This window comes from Equus asinus, chromosome X, assembly GCF_041296235.1.
Source record: "Equus asinus isolate D_3611 breed Donkey chromosome X, EquAss-T2T_v2, whole genome shotgun sequence".
Classification (NCBI taxonomy): Eukaryota; Metazoa; Chordata; class Mammalia; order Perissodactyla; family Equidae; genus Equus; species Equus asinus.
The window spans coordinates 15,246,898-15,265,751 of record NC_091820.1 but is presented as its reverse complement, the minus strand read 5'-3'; the positions used below and the strand labels follow the sequence as shown (position 1 = coordinate 15,265,751).

Below are 18,854 nucleotides of genomic sequence, written 5' to 3'. Positions count from 1 at the left end.
TTCTTGGAGAGGAGACTTTCAGAGATGAGAAACTTCCTTCTCCTTAGCATTGTCCTATAATTACAAAGCTTTTTACACTCAAAGGAGTTTGCATCTGATTAGAATAAAGTCAGAGGAGTGATTTTATACTTGATTTGAACAGGATCCTGGTCTCACACTCCAGCAGTCACAAAGAGAAACAGATATATTAGTCATTAAGGAACTGCATTCCACTGGACTCGAATCCTGTGATTGTCTTTCCTACAAGCGTTAGTTTCTTCATTTTGGCAAAGAAAAGAATAAAAAATTACTTGCTCCACTAACTGAAATCTTATGGGGGTTATATGTCCTGATGCTGTATTAACGGATCTTACAGAGCTAGGAGTATATATGATGCTCCTACTGTACCCCCCCCCCCCAAAAAAAACCCTTTATTTAGTACTTTTGTCAAGAGAGCTAACAGGAGAGGGATTTATGATATTAAATATTCAAAAGAATGAGTTTTTTTAATTACTTATTTTACAAAATCAGATTTTAAATGGATATTGGGATGTGGTAGGAGAGACAGAAGTTGACACCAACCTGGCGATTACTGTGTGTTGAAGGAGATGGATACCAATAGTCTGTCTCTAGACAGACTCCATAGCTTTCGGCTCCATACAGCCCTCCATATGTACATCCACTCCCAGACCAAGCAGCAGCTTCTGAGTTGAGGGGCAAGCAGACCAGAATAATGTGGATGTGGGTACTGGGAAGTCTTCGGCCACAGCACAGAAGAGAGAAAACGTTGGGCTGAGCTATGTAGCAGAGCCTGAGAGTCTGTTCCTTCAGAAGGCATGTGGTGAAATGGGCCTAAGAGTCTGCAGATCATTTAGGAGGTAAAAGAGCTGTGTCCTGAGCAGTGTCAACACAGCCGCTAAGTGTGGGGCTCGTGCTTGTCCTGGATAAGCCATCTTCTTTATGGCACCTAGGAGGGCAAGAACTTTGAACTCTGCTGAGGAAGCCCCAAGTAGAGATCCTGAATCCTCCTCTACAGCCACTGCAAGCCTAACATCCTTCTTCACTGCCTGCAACGTGGATGAGAGATGTGTGGATATGTTCCTTGACTTCTCTGTCCACTTAGGCCTGCATCGTAGCTGACCTTCAATTATATATGGAGCCAGGCATTGCTTTCAGGATGCTTGCCCTTTAAAAGCAGGGATTCTGTTCATTTTTAGGCCAATGGACCAAAGATGTTTTTAGAGGTAGGGGAAGCTGGAAGTGCTTTGTCTTTGTTCTTGTATTTAGAGCAAGGGCAGGGGATAGAGGTTCTCAAATGGGGTGTTCGGAAAGGTGTGGGCGTTTGGGGTAGACGCAATGACAGAGGAGCGCTACAGGCTACTAGTGGGCAGGAGAAAGGGGTGCTAAATGTCCTTTAGTGTGTGAGACAGTCTTCTACAATGAATAAACGTGCCATCTAGAATGCCAGAAAAGGGAAAGACCGTGAAGGAGCAGCAGGGCGTGGCTCTCCCTGAAGGTTAGTACAGTCATGGGGATCTGCCCGCTTGGCCGTCAAGGTAGTCTGAGCCCAGAGAGGCTAGATACGGCTCTCCATTTTTGGTTCAAAGCCATCTTTCCATCTGTTAATCCATCTGTTCATCCATCCGTCTTTTCAGTACTCCTTTGGTGAAGGGTCTCATGGCCACCTGTGCTCCCCACTTTTTTCCTCAGTGATATTGTCACATTGTCTGCTCTTCTAAACTCTAGCTCCTCTCTGAACTGACTCATTTAGTAGCAATGACAAGTTCTTATGCCAGTTAAGAAAAGAGAAGGTAGAGGCTTTGGTGGAAGAAGAGAGAGAAGAGGAGTGAAAGAGATGTTTTATAATCTATCTAGGTATGAGAATAGGCACCCAAGTTGTTAATCCGAGGAAAGGTATTTGGTTAGTGCTAATGGAATCCCTCCTACATCTAGGTTGCTTGTTCTCAAACCTGAGCATGCATCAGAATCCCCTGGAGGGTGTGTTCAGACAGACTGCCAGGCACCGTCTCTGGAGTTTCTGATTGAGAAAGTCTGGGGTGGGGCCTGGGAAGTTGCTTGACTAACAAGTTCCCAGGTGATGCTGGTGCCACTGGTCTGGGGACCATACTTCTCCAGGTCTAGGTCCTAGAGAAGAGAGAAACACCTGAACAGTTCTCATCTCTGGAACACCTGGAGGACCAGGCTGAGAGGGGAGGAATTTGCTTGACTTTAGACCTTGAATCACAGCCCATGAAGAAGAAGGAATGAATTAGGGTCTAGCCACCCCAGAAGATGAGGGCAGTATCAGCTTCACCATCACCCCTGTGGCTGGGATCCACGCAGAGGCCAGTGTGCTGTATTTTCTGAAATAGTGAGAAAAAAAGAACAGAGTAAGCTTTGCTTTCTTCTGTCTTTCTCTACAAAAGTGAATGTGTTTAACCGGTGGCCTTTCTTGAAGTCCGTTAGCTTGAATAGACTGGTAAACCAGGAGATGATGGGCAGCACTCCCTCTTGTTACCAAATAAGAGGGAGCTGTAAGAATTTACAACCTGTGAAGGTTTCTCACATCTGGTTTAAAGCCCAAACCATTGGATGTCTCATTTTTTTGAGGAAAGGAAACAAAGTCAGGATTGGGCATAGGGTTGACTATGGTAGTTTTCTGATTTCCTCTGTCCACTGTCAGTAATCACTGAAGTATTAATTGTTTTTCTTTTCTTCCTAATGTGTCAACAATAGTGATGCTTTATTCCAGTCCCCAAAAGGGGAAAACAAAGATATTGATGGAGATGCAGTTGGCAGTGTGAACAGGAATGTGACACTTTGAGAGCATCTATTTTTACTGTCAGTTCCTGATTTTGCAAGATAATTCTAAGGACAGTTTTTCATCAAATTTGACCTCATGGCCGAATATCAACAAGCTTTTTTCCTCCTTGATGTTTCCTTGGAATCACAAAATGTTATTAGTTTGAGTACTTAGCAGCAGTTGAGGGACGGCATAATATTTTGAGTTTCATTTTTTATCCAATATAGAAAGCCCTGTGGCACAAAATCAAAATGTCAGCGTGTAAAATGTAAAGGCTTTCTGTCACAAATGTTTTTAAAAATTCATGAAGGGCTGAGGATTTGATTTATCTTATCCTCTTTCTGTGATTTATTCATATTTAATGTTAGTTTCAACATTTGGAGCGTGAAGAACTTTTTCAAATTAAAAACTGTGGTGAATCGGTTTTATCTGAAGAAACATTCTACTGTGCCAGTTTTCGAATTCTGCAGTTCATTCCTCTTCATGTGTTCAAGGGGCAGATATGTTTGGTTTTCCCAGTGGCTGGAATTCTCGCTGAGGAAACCCTTCACTGTTGGGGAGGTTGATTGACCCAGCTGCTTGGTTTTGACAGCCATGTCCCTGGTATCAATAGACATTTTCCTCGGGCATTCATCATCATCACACAAATGTGGCAGCAAAGGAGAAGAGTGGGGACAGATCTCACCTTTGGAACTATTGTTTTGTTTGTTGTTGTTTCTTCGTTTTCATTACTTTGAGCCCCTGAATTGCCTGTGTTTTTGGGAACATCTTTATTCAGAGACAATATCCAGTCTTTTCTATGGATGGCTCATAAATAATGAATGATAATAGAAATAGCTTTGAAAGAAGAAAAGAAAATGAACTCAAAACAAACTCATAATGTTTTTTTTAACTGGTAAATAGATGCCTAGGGTCTGCGACTTTGGCTTTTCTCAAAGCCCTGGAGGGTTAAAAGGCTCGTGGGAAGGGAGCTGCCGGCCCTCCCTGTTCCTCCTTCGGGGCAGATAGACCTGTCCTAGAGGACATGAGCATGTGTACTCATACCCTGCGGGGCAGGTTGAATTTCAGATGGCTGGGAGGAGACACCATAAGGCACCATTGTCCTGGAGACTCTGGCTTCTGCCTGTCCTTCCATCTGCCTCTCTGTCCTTCTGGTCCTCCATCGTTTATCCCCCCCTCCTTTCTGCCTTGTATTCCTTTCCTTTTACTACCATTCTTCCACTCTGAAGGCACTTTTGAGCCCCACCTCCAGGCCAGGTGCTATGCCTCCATAGATTTAGTCAGCTTCTCATAAAATGAGGAGAAATGTACCTATTTTCTCTGCTGAAAATAATCAGCCTTTTAATAAGAACATCAAGGAAGAATGGGAAGAAAAGGTACTGAGTGCCTGCAAGGAGAAAGCCCTTCTTAACTTGTTTTTCCCACTTGTTTGGCATTGAGGTACAGACCCATTGAAGAATGGCAACCAATACACAGGGCCGTGCAAAAGCTTAAGTATATGGTTTCTAGAACCAGTTGTGAGCATTTTAGTGTTACGATCTTGATTTTATTCTTTGCTTAATGGAGAGAATCATCTTGTTAAGTAAAATTATCTTTTTTCCCCTCAGACTATTGGAAAGAAGTTACCTCCAACCACAGCAACTCCAGACTCATCAAAAACAGAAATGGACAGCAGAACAAAGAGTGAGTTTCCTCATTTATCCATCTCACGTTTGAAAGCAGTTAAGGGTTTTCCCTGTAATTGAAAGGCTTTTGAAAAAATCCTTATGTAATCTTAATTGGCTTTTCAAAATACATCAGAAAAAAATGCATACAAGTGTGTTTCATTAACCTGGGCACAGGTTAGATTCAAAACTCTTAGGGGTTTTCTCCTTTATAGAATGTGCTTTTTTCCTGCCCTATGTATCTAGCCCATGTGCAGAACTGGGGCTTATCTATATCTACCCAGAGCACTTTGCATAGTTCAAGAGACAGAAAGATTCTAGAGAATTGCAACTCAAGCAATTTAGAGATTCACAGGCTTTCAAGTCAGAGAGGCCTTATCTTTTAGCTTAACTACTCAGCCAGCATTCCCAAACCTTGACTTGCTGCCAGCAACCTCAGCACATCTCTCCTTGAATCCCTCTAGATACAAATGTCTTTCTTCTGTTGAGCCAGATATATTCTTCCTGTGATTTTTACCCATGGGATCTAGTCTCTGGGTCTATATTGATATTGGCCCATTTTTCTCCCAACGGCCCTTTAAGTATTTGGGGACAGTTGTCTCCCCAAAACCTTCCCAAAGGTCGGTATTCCAAATTCTAGAGTTGCCAGATAAAATACAGGATGCCCAGTTACATTGGAGTTTCAGATGAGCAATGAGTGATTTTTTGGTTATAAGTATGTCCCATGCAATATTTGTTGTTTATCTGAAATTCAAACGTAACTGGGCATTCTGTATTTGTATTTGGTAAATTTGGCAACTCTCCATTTCTTTTAGCCATTCCTCCAATAACTGGGGGGTTCTGAACATGCTCTAGTCAGAAACAAGTACTTCAATCCCTTCTAGGGATTTTATTTTGTTTTGGGTTTTCAGCTTCATATTTCCCTATGAGGATAATGTGGACAGACTACTCATCTAGTTTGGAAAGTCGAAGATTGAGAGAAGATATATCATGCATATGTAATTTTGATTAATATAAGAGCAAGCATAGATTTATTCTTTTAATTGCAGAATAATATACCAGGAGCTCCTTTTGCAGTGCAAAACATGTAGTTTTGAGAGCAAATAAGGGATGCAGCTTTAGACATAAGAAAATGAATTTATGGGACTTGCCAAGCCAAAAATGATAGTTTAGAGAAATAAATCATGGATGATATTGATGCAGATGCTCGAGCTCTGTCTTAATGTTTAAGGTTCAGATGAGGTCTACAGGGCTTCCATCTGTTAATGGTACAATCAGACTCCGGAAAATAGACAGAAAGCCCACTAGTCTAATGCCCTAATCCAGCGGTTCTCAAACTTCAGTGTGCCTCGGAATGACCTGGAGAGCTGGTCCTAACTCCCCAGGTTGCTGGGCCCCGCCTCCAGAATTTCTGAGTCAGTAGGTCTGGAGTGAGACCTGAACATTTGCTTTTCTAACAAATTCCCAGGTGCTGCTGCTCCTCGTCTAGGGCCCACACTTCAAGAACCAATGTTCTGAGCTCATAAATGTTCCTAAGGAGAAACTGGCCCTGCATTTATTCAAGCAGGTTATAGGCTTATCGTGCTCAACCCACCTTTAGGCACTAAAATCTTCAAGATTCTTGAAGAGTCCTGAAATTTTTTTCAAGAACTGAAAGTTAATCCATTTCTAAAAACATTTCTCTTGCTGGACAGTAGCCCATCCTTCTTTCCATTCAACTGCTCGTTCTGTAGTTATGGCTCTTAGCAAGGTTACAAATGATCAAGGTTATCAGGGAAGTTTGCTTGGACAGCTGGAGTGGGAAGTAGAACGGAGAAGGAAAAGGAGAAGACACATCAAACCTCAAAGGTAATTGGAATGTGGTCTCTAGGACAGGCTATCCTCGTGACATGTGACAACCAGTGGCCCTCACCAACCTGACTTCGTGTTTGCAGAAATAATAATCTGAGAAGAAGAGAACTATTCTTGATGGAAAACAATTTCAATAGAAGTGAAGTAGAAATTCCCTCTAGATTATTCGACTCTGTCCAGAGTAAATAGGACCTTGGGTGACTTGTGGGTTGCTTTTGGAGAAGGCTAAGCAGGAGGGACTTGCATGTTACTTGTAAGGATGTGGCACGGAACAGGACAGTCTGCAAGGTATGCTTAAGTGACTAATCCTCAGGTCTCAAGAACTGGCCTTAGGGTAGGAGCATGCCCTTGATGCTTTCTTGTCACCCTCTGTAATGTCCGCAGGTAGGAGACTCAAGTCTTTCCGGAAGGATTAGGTGGGTGGGTGGGTGGGTGCGGGAGTTTAGCTGTGTTTTAGAGCAGTGCTGACCAATAGAAACATTATGTGAGCCACACAGGCGATTTTACATTTTCTAGTAGCCACATTTAAAAAAGAAAAAAGAAACAGGTGAACTTAATTTAAAATCTTTTATTTAACTCAATATATCCCAAATATTATCATTTCAACATGTAACTCATATAAAATTATTAAATGAGATATGTTCACTCTTTTTCATATGAGCTTTCACAATGTGGTATGTATTTTACATGTATGGCACATTTCAACTTGGAGTAACCACATTTCAAGTGCTCAATAGCCACATGTACCTAGTGGCCACCATATTGGACAGTGTAGTTTGAGAGTAATTCTGGGATCTAAGATGGGCTTCGTGGGCCTGGATATTAACACAATTCTGAATGCTCTACTCCCTTAAGCATGTGGGAGGATCCCGGCTCTAGGCCAAGCCTTGTTCAGTCCTATAAGTATCTATTAACTATGTCCATCCATCCACCTGGCTCTCTGGAAGCATCATGGTGGGAGGATGGGTTGTTAATGAAGAGTGCTTTTACAGAGGCTGGGTGGTGTGTTTTGGCCGAGAGTCAGGAAGCACGGATTCTAGGGCCAGCTCTGTTATTAGCTAGCTGTGTGACTTTGGGTAAATAACTCTATTTCTCTGACCTTGCTCTTCATTGTATATATTGTCTGTGAAGTCAGAGGGTTGTACTAGAGAGAACTCCTGAGGTTTCTCCCAGCATCTTCATCTTCTGATTCAATTCCGAAAACTTTACTATTGAGAGTGAGAGGTTTCTGCAGTCAACGAATTGAGCAGCCAGATGGGAGAGACAAAAGAAAGATATGAACAATTCAGTAGGAACATGCGAAGATGTTTTTTGGCAGAGGTGTAAATATGCATGTAAGTGGGTAGTAAGTCAGGAAAGAGAATTATCACTGTCAGCGAAGCCTCGAGAGGTGTTTATTGACAAACATTTTTCATGGACCCGGAGAAAAATTCTGCAATTTAATCTTGCCCCTCACGCACTCTCTGGCTTTCATTGTAAAGAGCAAATTCTGGGATAATTTCACCCATGATTTCCATGAAGCACCCTAGTCCACTAAAAAACCCCTCCAATTTGGAACATTTCACTGCTTTCAGATTTTGATGCAACATCTGTGTTCAAATGGAAGGACACAGAGTGCTGATCAGCTATTAGAAATGACCCTGAACTTGAGAGCAGCACAGCCTCCTTCCTTCTAGATGGAAGACAAACCTATGTCAAACATTGCCCAGCTGTTCAGAGGAGAGAAGCTCCTCCCTGCACCGCTGTCTCCTTAGCATGCTAAAGTACAAACTCACATCAGGATTAAGAGTTATGATGAGTTGAAAAATGTTCACATGAATTGGTATTTTTTGAATGAAAGTGAAACTCAGTTGATCAGGATTTATTTGAATAACTATCATCTCCACCCTCCTCAATAAAGCTTTTATGATACTAAAATTCATCTAGAGTGCATGTTGGGGAACAGATTGCCATAATTTTCATAACAAGAGGAAAACTGTCTAAATATTCATCAGTGAAGTGCCCTGAGGTTCCTCCAGCTCACCGCATCTGCAGTTTCCTTCTTTCTTACTACAAGTGATGCAGATTTTGTGGCCTCGGTGGGCTAGAAAGATAGCCCAGAGAAAGGACTATTTAGCATCTTTCTGAACAAACACTTCAGTCTTAGAGATTCAGAAGACCAGTTGAGCAGGTGGGTTAGGAAACAAATAATCCTTGACAGAATTTGCACAAAGGCAGATCAGGCTTCTGAATCGATGATGACTGTGGGGCGAAGGTTAAACTCTCCCCGTCTCCTCTCCCCTCGCTGGACGCTCGTACCACTTTTCTGATCACTTCATTCAGTTGACTTGCTTCTTAGGAGTTGTCCCCTATAATGGTGACACATGGTGCCTTGTGGCTATCATTGGTCCCTCAAGGTGCAGGCTGTGTTTTCTGCTCAGTATCCCCACCATAAAGCCCAGAATAGTGCCGTGGACTCAGTGGGCACATAACAAATGGTGGTGGAGCAAATGGAGACTATTAAATGATTTGCAATTTACCAGTCTCTGTATTGGACAGAATCTTGTAAAAGTGGTGCAGTAGCCATGGGTCCCCCTTTTCAAGTTCACGGTCACCAGGAGGAAAAGTACACATTTGTTCACATGAGACCCTTGAGCTTATTTCAGGTTTCTGAGGGGTGAGCAGTGGTTGCCAGCATTCCGTGGGGCTTGGCAGACCCTTTCTTCTTCCTAGCCCTGCTCTAGACCAGTCAGCCTAACAGCACCAGGACAAACCAGGCTTGTCTGACAAAGTCAGGTTTCCTGGCGCATCACACCGAGATGACTGCAGGGGAGGACCTGTGGAGCCTCGCACCAAACAAAAGAAAAAAGAGTGGTTACCGATTTGGAGGAACGGGGGAATGTAGCGAAAATTAAACAAAGCTGTGTTTTGATAGGCTCAAAGCAAAGCAGGGCTGTGTGGATAGGGGTCCACAGTAGGTCTGGACTGCGAGGTAGACTAGGTCCTGTTTCTTTGGGAACCACCAAGTTAAAATAGATGTGTAATGTTGTGTCCAGACCCCCTGACATGAGGCTCTACACTTGTGTGCGGTGTCAAGGCACCAGGTTTCTCCACCTTGGCACTATTAACATTTGGACTAGATCACTCTTTGTTGTGGGGCTGTTCTGTATTCATTATAGATGTTTAGCAGCCTCCCTGGCCTCCACCCACTTGGTGCCAATAACACCACCTTCTCCCCTCCTCCCCATTGTGACAATCACAAATGTTTCCAAGGCATTGCCAATGTCCCCTAGGGAGCAAACTTGCCCCAGGTGGGAACCGCTGGTGTAGATTGTAATAAGCTCCGCAAGGATGCTGTTGCCTCTCTGCTGCTGGGCGCACAATGGACGCTCAGTTAATATTTATTGAACAACTGATGAGCCTAATATTCATTCCAGCCCTCCCCACTAGCCCTGGATCCTCAGACTCTGACCATGGACTGGACTTCCCATCTAAATCTATCATATGGTATACCCAGCCCTGGCACCACCACTACTCTGGTCTACCTTCCAGGTCCCCACAGTTGTTTCACTCCTTTCTAGCATTGAATCTTGGCTAATACCCATGGCTAAATCAATGGCTCTCACAGTGTGGTCCCTGGGCCAGCAGCATCAGCATCACTTGGGAACTTGTTAGAGGTGCAAATCTCCAGTCCCTACCCCAGTCCTAGGGAATCAGAAACCTTGGGGGTTCTGTTTTTATAAGTCCTCCACTTGGTGCTGATGGCCACTCAGGCATAGAAACCACTGACCTAGACTAATGTTTCTTAAGCTTCCCTGCTGATGAAAATCACCAGGGTGCTTGTGGCTTCCTGGGCCTGCCTCAGACCTGTTGATTGGGATCCCCGGGGAAGGTATCCGGGAAGACATAGTAACAGGAGCCCTACATCATTCTTGTCATCAGGAATGGTTGGGAACCCCACCCACCCGTATTCCTCCGATCAAAGACCTAGAACACTGTACAGAGCCCAGTGCCATTTTATTCCCCCAGGAAGGTACCCTGAGTCTCTCCTTTGGGAAATGACTTCCCCGTTTCTGATACTTGGATGCTTAGGGCTGAAAGCATCGCTCTCATCCTCTCCATACCGTTGCCTTGTCAAGAGCTCTGTGTATACTCACCTCATTTTCTCTCTTTGATTATAAGCTCCTTGAGAACCAGAAACTAGTCTTATTTAACTTAGTCTCTTTGCTCCAGAACATAATAGAAGTCCACACCTTTATTATAATTCCAAAATACAGCAAGTCAGAAAGCTAAAAGATTTTATCACTTATTGGGTGATAAAACTTATCCTGGAATAACATGCATCTATGTATAGCCCTTATTTATCCCACTTGGGGTGATGAGTCATCCATTTGCTACAGAATTTTAATGTATTTGATAGTTGGGTGCAGCCCCAGACCCCAGCTGAGAATGTTATATATTATATGGTATGTGCAATATATTTATAAAATCTGAAAAATTCTGTCCCCAGGGCTTCTGGATAAGGAATTATGAACCAGTAGCGTCTCAGATAATATTTGTCAGTTTAATGAAAGAGTTTCAGATTTTGATGTTGGTGAAAGCAGACGCCACTGAGCTTGATACTTTTGTTCTAGTATCCCAAAGGAAAAGAGTTCTGGGCATGACCTGGTACTTTACACCCCTGCTGAAAGTTCTGGAAGGCTTTCTACCAGACTCTGACACATGGGGTTTTGATCTTCATGTCCAAAAATTGCGCCCGGATAATCATCCTGGATTTAATGTTATTTCCCTGGTGTATGTGTGTATATGTTCTGCTTGCTGGTATGTTTATTCTGTTTGTTGTGCTTTTATTTTTTTTCAGCTGAGGGCATTTTTTAAGTTGGTTGGTTTGTTTTTTATGTGAACAGATTATAAAACAAGCTGAAGGGAGTCATGGGATCTGGGCATGTGAGTTCAATTCCTTGAACAGTCTGTTTTTAATCTCATGTAAGTTTCTAGAAGTTTAGAGATTGAAATAATGTGTTTTGGGGGGGCATGTGAATCATGACTGGACTTCTTGGTGGTTTTAATAGAACAAGTTTCTTAAAATTGGAATGCCAGTCATTCATTAGTACAGAGGATCTTCATCTGGAACTAGGCAGGGGGCTCGAGGTCCTTGAACCTTCTGAGATTGTACACACATTTTCTCTGCACATTTGAATGTGTCTATGTTTTTTTCCCCTTTTTCTGCAAAGAGAGAGTCGTTGCTTTTTATCAGATTCTTAAAGGACTCTAAGACAAAAAGGCTTAAGAACTGACTTAGGATTTCAGTCATGTTAATTCATTAGTATTTTTTAATCTTTCTAAAGAAAAAATAGAGACAAAATCATCTCAATCACTGTAGAAATTATATCTTTATTTCTTTATATGTATGTGTGTATTCATTCCTATTTGATCTTGGACTAATTAAATCCATCTAATTGATGAATAGATGGAAAATGCCTGCCTCCAAAAATTTCCTTCCCTTCCTCTCCATCTCTGTCTGCTACTCATTTAAAATTTATTATCTTCCCACGTCCAAAAAGGATTTGGAATTGTATTCTTCTTTCAAGGCATATCAAATTCTTCCTCGTTTGTGAACTCTCCTGAATGTAATCTTGCTTTCCTCTGAAACACGGCAACAATATTCTGTCAGAGTGAGTTTATGCTTATTTGTGGGTTTGTCTTTTCCTGTCATTCTTTTCCCTCACCTTTTTTCTGGCATTAGGTTGTCACTTCCACGTGGGAGTCGAAGGGGGTGATTGGACTGACTTGTATATCACAGCCCAAGAACTGACAAGAGCTGTTTCATGGTGGTGACTCAATAAATGTTTGAATTAAAGCAGGGAGGATCTTCATTCCATATACTATAAAATTAAAATCATAGTCTCAGAATTAATACTTTTTTGCATATATGTTTATTTTTGAGTATCTTAAAACCATTGGTACATCCAAACCAGCATAATGCTTTTATTTTCCGATACTGCTGAATTAGGGCCCAAGTGCCTCAGAAGTGAAGACAAATTCTTGTTTTCAGATATATCATAATAACATAAAATGTGAGGCTGATGGTTGCCATATTTGATCAAGAGTGTTCTGAGTTGTACAGTACCTGTGACTAGGAACATGAAATGTCAGAGCTGGCAGGAACTGAGGTCTAGCCCAGTGTGCTCCTTGGAGCCTCCAGAGTTTCATTGGGAGGTTTTTGGGGATGTGGATAGGAGCCCTACTCTCTCACCAGAACAGCTCTGTTTTTAGTTGTTTTATCTTGGAGTTTTGGAATAAGATTAAATTTGCTAAAAGTGTTCTGCTGAAGTTAACCAAACTTTCCTCTCACTGCCCTCTAGCTGGCCTCTCATTCTACACCTGTGGACACAGAGTGTGATTGCCTCTGGTCGTGTGCTCAGGACAGCCCAGCTGGGACCAAACCCAGTCTTGACTGTCCTGACTCCTGATTCAGAATCCTCTCCTCCTACTTTGCTGTCCCTCAAATTTTCCTCCACTTTATAGGTGTCACTAGGGGCTCAAGAAACATTGAGTGGGAGCTGTGTCAGGTTCTGAAGATGCAAAGAAGGGGGAGACATGATGCAGGAACCTGATTTACGGAGAGTGGTAGTTGACAGTAGCCACTGGCACCAGGATCTCCTCCTTTTATCTAAAATTGGTACTTTCTAGATAATTCTGTGTCTAATGCCTCACACATAAAATGACATGGCTATGTGATGAAAGTGTTCTAAAACTGGGTTATAGGGATGGACACACAACTGTATTTATTAAAACTCTTCCAACTATACAATTAAAATGGGTGCGTTTTATGGTGTTTAAATTGTATGTCATTAAAGCTGTTCAAAAAAACCCGCGGAGGTACACCTGTCCTCCTTAACTTATAGGAAACTATGGGCATAAAACAAAATGGCCCCATGAAACATTTTAAAGGCATGCTAGTACTTTCTTGTAAATGTCTTCTCACGAGGTTGGTTACGGGTCAATTCCATACTCATTTATTGAGTCTCTGCTGTGGACCAGGTCTCGAGGTAGCAAGGGAAGAGTTTGATGGAAAGGGAATGACAAGGATGCATAGCAAGAGGCTTTTTTGGGAGGAGGCAGGAGTGTTTTGGAGGAGGTAACTGGAAGTGTCCTCTTTCTTTTACTGAGTTCCTTCGTGTCAGGGCGCCTTCTGCTTTGAGTGATAAATACCTACCTGACCACAAAGTAGTGGTAAGCAATAAAATTTTATTACGTCGGGTAACAAGAGATCCAGAGACAGGCCCTCCTGAAGTTGGTTAATTTGACAGACGTCTCAACAGTGTCAGGGCTCAGGGTCACCTCCTCTGTGATTTTCTTGGCTTTCCTCTCATGGTTGAACTATGAATGCAACAGTGCCAAACATTATACCGTCCTCCAACAAGGATGAAACAATGTTAAAAGCAGAAAGACAGGGGCAGCTATTTTCCTAACATCTCTTTTTTTTTTATCAGGGAACAAAATCTAACAGCCTCCCCACCAGCAAATTTCCTCTCACATCCCATTGGCTGGAAGTAGATTACATGCTCACCCCTAAACCAATCACTGGCAAAGGGGAGTGTGAATATTATTTGCCGAGACATGTTTCACTCATCCCTAGGGCTGTGGGAGGGTTCCCCATTCCTGAATGTAATGCCTGAACACATCAGAATTCTGTGAACCAGGAAGGGAATGAGGAATTGCTGCTGGGAAGTTAACCAACAGCATCTACTACCACACTTAACTTTTTTTGGACAGAAAGCAATAGATACATGACTTGTTCCTTTTCTTTGTTGGCCACAGGTGTCATGTCTTCTTTGTAAAACTTCTCCATGATTTCAATCTAAAGAATTATTCTTAAAGCTGAGACTCTCCTAGGCAGTTCTTCAATGATACTGTATTTCTTTCAGTGTTGTAAGTTTTGAGTTTGGGTACTCATATTTCACTAGCACAGTCAATAGGAAAATTGGTGAGGAGCTGTCATTATCCAATTTAGAGATGCTTAACTTTTTCCCTCCCTTTAGAACATTTGGCAGATTCAGTATTTGGGAGGTTTGCTATTACTAATTAAAGAGAGATGGAACGTTGGTAACTATGTGGGCTGAGGAATATGGAGAAAGGTTGGTATTGATGGCATTTGGAACTAGTGCCCCTCAGCACGGGTTAATGAGCCCAAGGCATCAGGGGCCCAGAGTATCTGAGATGGAAGGTTTCTAGCTCTAGGATAGGGGATGTAACTGATACCTTCCAGCCATGGGACAGAAAACAGAAACATCTGCACAGAAACAGAGTGAGTCCCTCTAGTTCCCTCTCCCCCTTGCTTTCACCTCCCCTCCCCTGTCACATCTCAACCTTAGACCACAGTGTGTCTGTATTATAGATTTTTCAATTGCTTTGATTTTTTATATCACTCTCTTTGATGTGACATTAACCATAATTTAAAAAACCACATTTCAGTGATATAAATTGTACCAGGACAATATAATTGATACTTACATAGATAGCTCTAGGTTATGATCTGTCTGCAGAAACTGACCTAAACTTTGGGAAATACCTAAGGCCATTCAAAGCCATTAGGATTGTTGGCTTTGATGCAGAATAATAAATGCCTGTCCCGGTAGACACTAATTCCCTTGGATTTTTCTTTCCATCTTCTTTCCTGAGTCATCAAACCCCAGTTTTCCAACTCTTGATTTCCCAAATACCTTACAAATGCTTTCGCTGTCTTCTAAACTGGTGCTTTTCTGTAAATGGAGAAGATTTAACATCAGACAGACTTTCAAAAGCATGTGATTCAGGACATATTTGAACTCGTTTTGAGTGGCCTTCATGTTTTCCCTCTTTGCTGAGGTCTGGTGCCTGTCCTTGCTGATGAAACAGCCCCATCTATGAACAGGCAGGTTCCCACAGAGAGGCCATGGGACATACTCGAATGAGTTTACTCCCCACATGTGTGTATGTAAAGAACATTTTGTCAGTATTTGTTGGCTGTTTGAGGTTGACACATGTTCACATACAAATACATCTACAGCTCTCTCTTAAGTTGTTTCATAATGGAGCTTTTTCATTGTTTTGAGTACCACGTTGACTTTATAACATACACAAATGTCCTGTTTCTGATGTAGTGATGTGTGGAAGAAGGCAGTGAGAGCAAGATTTAAGCTTTTTGCTCTTTATAGGTTATGTCTGCTTACTCGTGTACCTGAAAAGTGTATAAAATAGCCTATAAAATAAAGACTAGATAAAATATACACGTCTATTTTCCTGAGACCAAGGAAACCTTTTTGCTTTTATGCTTGAGAGAAGTGAGGCAGTCAATGGCATTTCATGACGTCACATGATTTGAGAGGGGAAAAAAATGAAGAGAATACATATGCATGAGCCCAAAATGAGCAATTGGAGGTAGTTTTCTGAGAGTGACCCTTTCTTTATGCAGTAGTTATATCCTATCTGTTAAGGGTGTTTTCCCTGAAGTTAATGTGATAGAGAACATCGTCTTCTGGGCCAGCTCATTAGATAAAGCGTTATAAAGGTTGTGTTTTCTTTTCTTCTTACAGGCAAGGATTACTGCAAAGTAATATTTCCATACGAGGCACAGAATGACGATGAATTGACAATCAAAGAAGGAGATATAGTCACTCTCATCAATAAGGTAAACAAAGTTCCCTCTTGCCTTCTAAACTGTGAACCACTTTGGGGTGTTGACTGGATAGTACAAGCTTTTGTTTTATCCCTTGAAACACTTGATTTTTCTGGTCCTGAACTCTTGAGGAAGAATCTTTCATCTTTCCTCTTGATCAGGCTAAGTCCAATGTATCCAGGTAAATGAATGAACTTGAAAATCAAATTGATTCTGCTGGCCTTGGAGCCAGATGCAGATTTGCGTGGCCCTGCAGAAAAAGCGTGTCCCAGAAGGGCTAACCTGGAAGGCAGCCTCCTTGGCTGGAGAGCCGGCCCTCCACAGCAGCCCTGGCTGCAAAGCTCCGGGTCATGAGGTTTTCAAGGAGGGGCTTTAAAAAGCCTCACAGGCAGAAAACACTTAAAGAATGTTTGCTGTTCAGATCAAAGACAGCATGCCTGAGAGAATTTTGCCTGTCTTGTTTGGGCTAAGAAGGCTGGACAATTTTATTATCATTACAGACAGCGCCCTGTAAACATAGAGAGAGCTATAAAATCTGTGTGAAGTGAGCAACTTAACAGGGCCTGGACCATGTACTGTTTATGTTTTCATGCAATGGTACTCACCAAGTAGGTGGTTGAAAGATACATTATTTAGGCGATTCCTAGAATATATGGCCTTTTCTCTGAAGTACAGGGTTTTTATGATGGTCGAATATGATGGAAAGCTAAACAGCCTTTAAGATGGGTGAGGTGGTTTTTTTCTTGTATCCGAGTGAGTGGCGGGGAAGGAGGAATTCCCTTGCACAAGTGTGACTAGGAGATCATCCTGGCTGCCTGTCCCTTGTGCAGGGTGGGAAAGCATTGGCAAGGTGAAGGATGCAGGCAAAGGGGAGAGAGACTGGGGGTTAGGGTGGGAGATGGGCCCTGGGTCCCACTGCCTCTGACCATTATTCGGGGTGGGGGGCGATGGTGCTGCCTGCCCCCCCATCCCACACCCCCAAGTTTGTCCATAAAGTGATCAGTGGGATTTACCTTTATAATCAAGGATGTTTGCCTTTGGGGAATGTTTGTGCGTTTTCAGAGCCTAAGCCAAAGATGCCGGGGAACTAATGACCCCAGAGGTTAAGTGGCTTGCCAAAGGTCAGATTATTTTAGGGTGAGAGCTGGCCCTCTCAGCCACTCTATATGAAAGTGGGCTAGACAGTGCTAAGAGCGCCTTTCTGGAAGAGCAAACTATTCCCTGCTGTCTGATTGCCCAAGAGCTCGTCCATCTTTTTACCTGTAAACTATTCTCCCCTGAACTTACTGCAGTATATCTCTGTAGGTGTTAGATGTGGCAGGAGGAAATCGGAGGAGGGGAAATGCTGCCCTTCCTGTTCCTTCCTGCCTAGGAGGCTGAGCGGTTTGTCTCTTTCTTGACCACCCTTCTCCCCATCCGTCCGCGCCTCCTTCAGGCTGCTGCTCCGCATGGTGCATTTCCTGTTTTGAATCAGACCCTTAACCAAACACGTGGAATAAGGAAGTTGTTAAATGGGTGTGAAGCATAATACAGACACTTTGATAATTAGCACAGACATTTGGCTGGACTCCTGCAGGGAAGGGGTAGAGTGCTTTCCCCGGTAATGGTGAAGCAACCAGAGAATTGACTAACTGCCATTCGTTGCAAGGAGGGGGGACTCGCTTTCTTCTTTTTGTTTGGAGGGAGGCAGCCTCTTTTTAATTGAAAACCAGATGTATCAGTAATATTCCTTAGGTTTTGGGAAAAGAAAAAACCACCATGGATGGTCTCTTATCTGAACACGTGTGTTTCTACCTTAACGTGTTATATTCCAGTGCTTGTCGTTTGATTACGTGTGATGAGAACACATTCATCTTGATGATTTCATTCCTACCTCCCAGCCCGAGATCCAGTCTGATAAAAAGAAGCAGATTTTTCTAAACAGCTTAGTCAGAAAGGGGCTCTCTCCTGGTCCCATCCATACAGTAGGGAAAGAGGAACAGGCAGATGTGACAGGCTGCTTTCAAGAGTGTCCTGAGAGTTGCACATGATTTCCCTGGTTTCATAGCTTAATGTATTTAGAAGCAGTTTGGAAACTGTGAAGCAGCTTGCGGATATTACTATTACATTTGCAAAATGGGCACTTGTCATCCTCGCTGTGCACCTGGCCTCTTGACCTGACTTGCACACAAATCCTGCTCCTCAGGCATGGGGTGCCTCCTCTGGTCTCGCCCTGCCCCCACTCCCCAGCCCAGCAGCACCAGAAGCTAGACATTCTGCCTTCCTGTGTCCCTGCCACTTCCTGTCCGTGGTAGAGCCAGGCCCAGGCTGGTTTGCACCTCCCCTGGCCGAGTGAGCAGAAAGCTGGGCCTCCTCCCTCCTCCTTTCTCCAGCACCTTCTACAGCACCTGCTTGGGAGGAGAGCCCGGGAGTGGTCAAAGGTGGAGGGGTGCTTCATACCTAGCACCGTGGCCCCTTCTTTTCATCATCCCATAACAGCACTTTGCCCCTGTCACCCCTCTACTCCAACAAAAGCCGTTAATGACTTTCCTCTCCTTTATTGTAAAATCCAGCTAGATTATCCTCGCATGCCCCGGGAGTCTGGCCACAGTCTGGCTTTCTGGCCTTGGTCCCCATCGCTGTTGTACATGAACTCTCCCGGGACATCCCCATCCTGCTTGTGCGTCCTCTCTAACTTGACCCGGACCAGGTTCTTGCTGCCTGGGAGGCCCTCTGCCTACCCACTTAGCTGGTTTGTCAGTAACTAATAATACAGCCAGTCTTAACTCATGCTGCATCCTGTGCTTGGGCCCATTTTGAACTCGTTGCTTAAAAAAGGTCCCTTAGGCTCTATCATTTTGTTTTTATTATTATTTTATATGATCTGTGAAATCAGGTCTCTTGATATCCTGTATTCCTGCAGATTTTGACTTTTATT

General features: G+C 43.1%; 1 protein-coding gene across 7 annotated transcripts in view; it reads left to right on the top strand.

Moving 5' to 3' along the window:
- Positions 1-18,854, top strand: part of SH3KBP1 (SH3 domain containing kinase binding protein 1) — a 314,407-nt gene that overhangs the window by 211,903 nt on the left and 83,650 nt on the right. For all 7 annotated transcript variants that reach the window (XM_070502189.1, XM_070502186.1, XM_070502192.1 and 4 more), the window contains 2 exons: positions 4,390-4,465; positions 15,855-15,949. In XM_070502189.1, the coding sequence (XP_070358290.1) occupies positions 4,390-4,465; positions 15,855-15,949 (171 nt within the window). The remainder of the gene's footprint in view (positions 1-4,389; positions 4,466-15,854; positions 15,950-18,854) is intronic.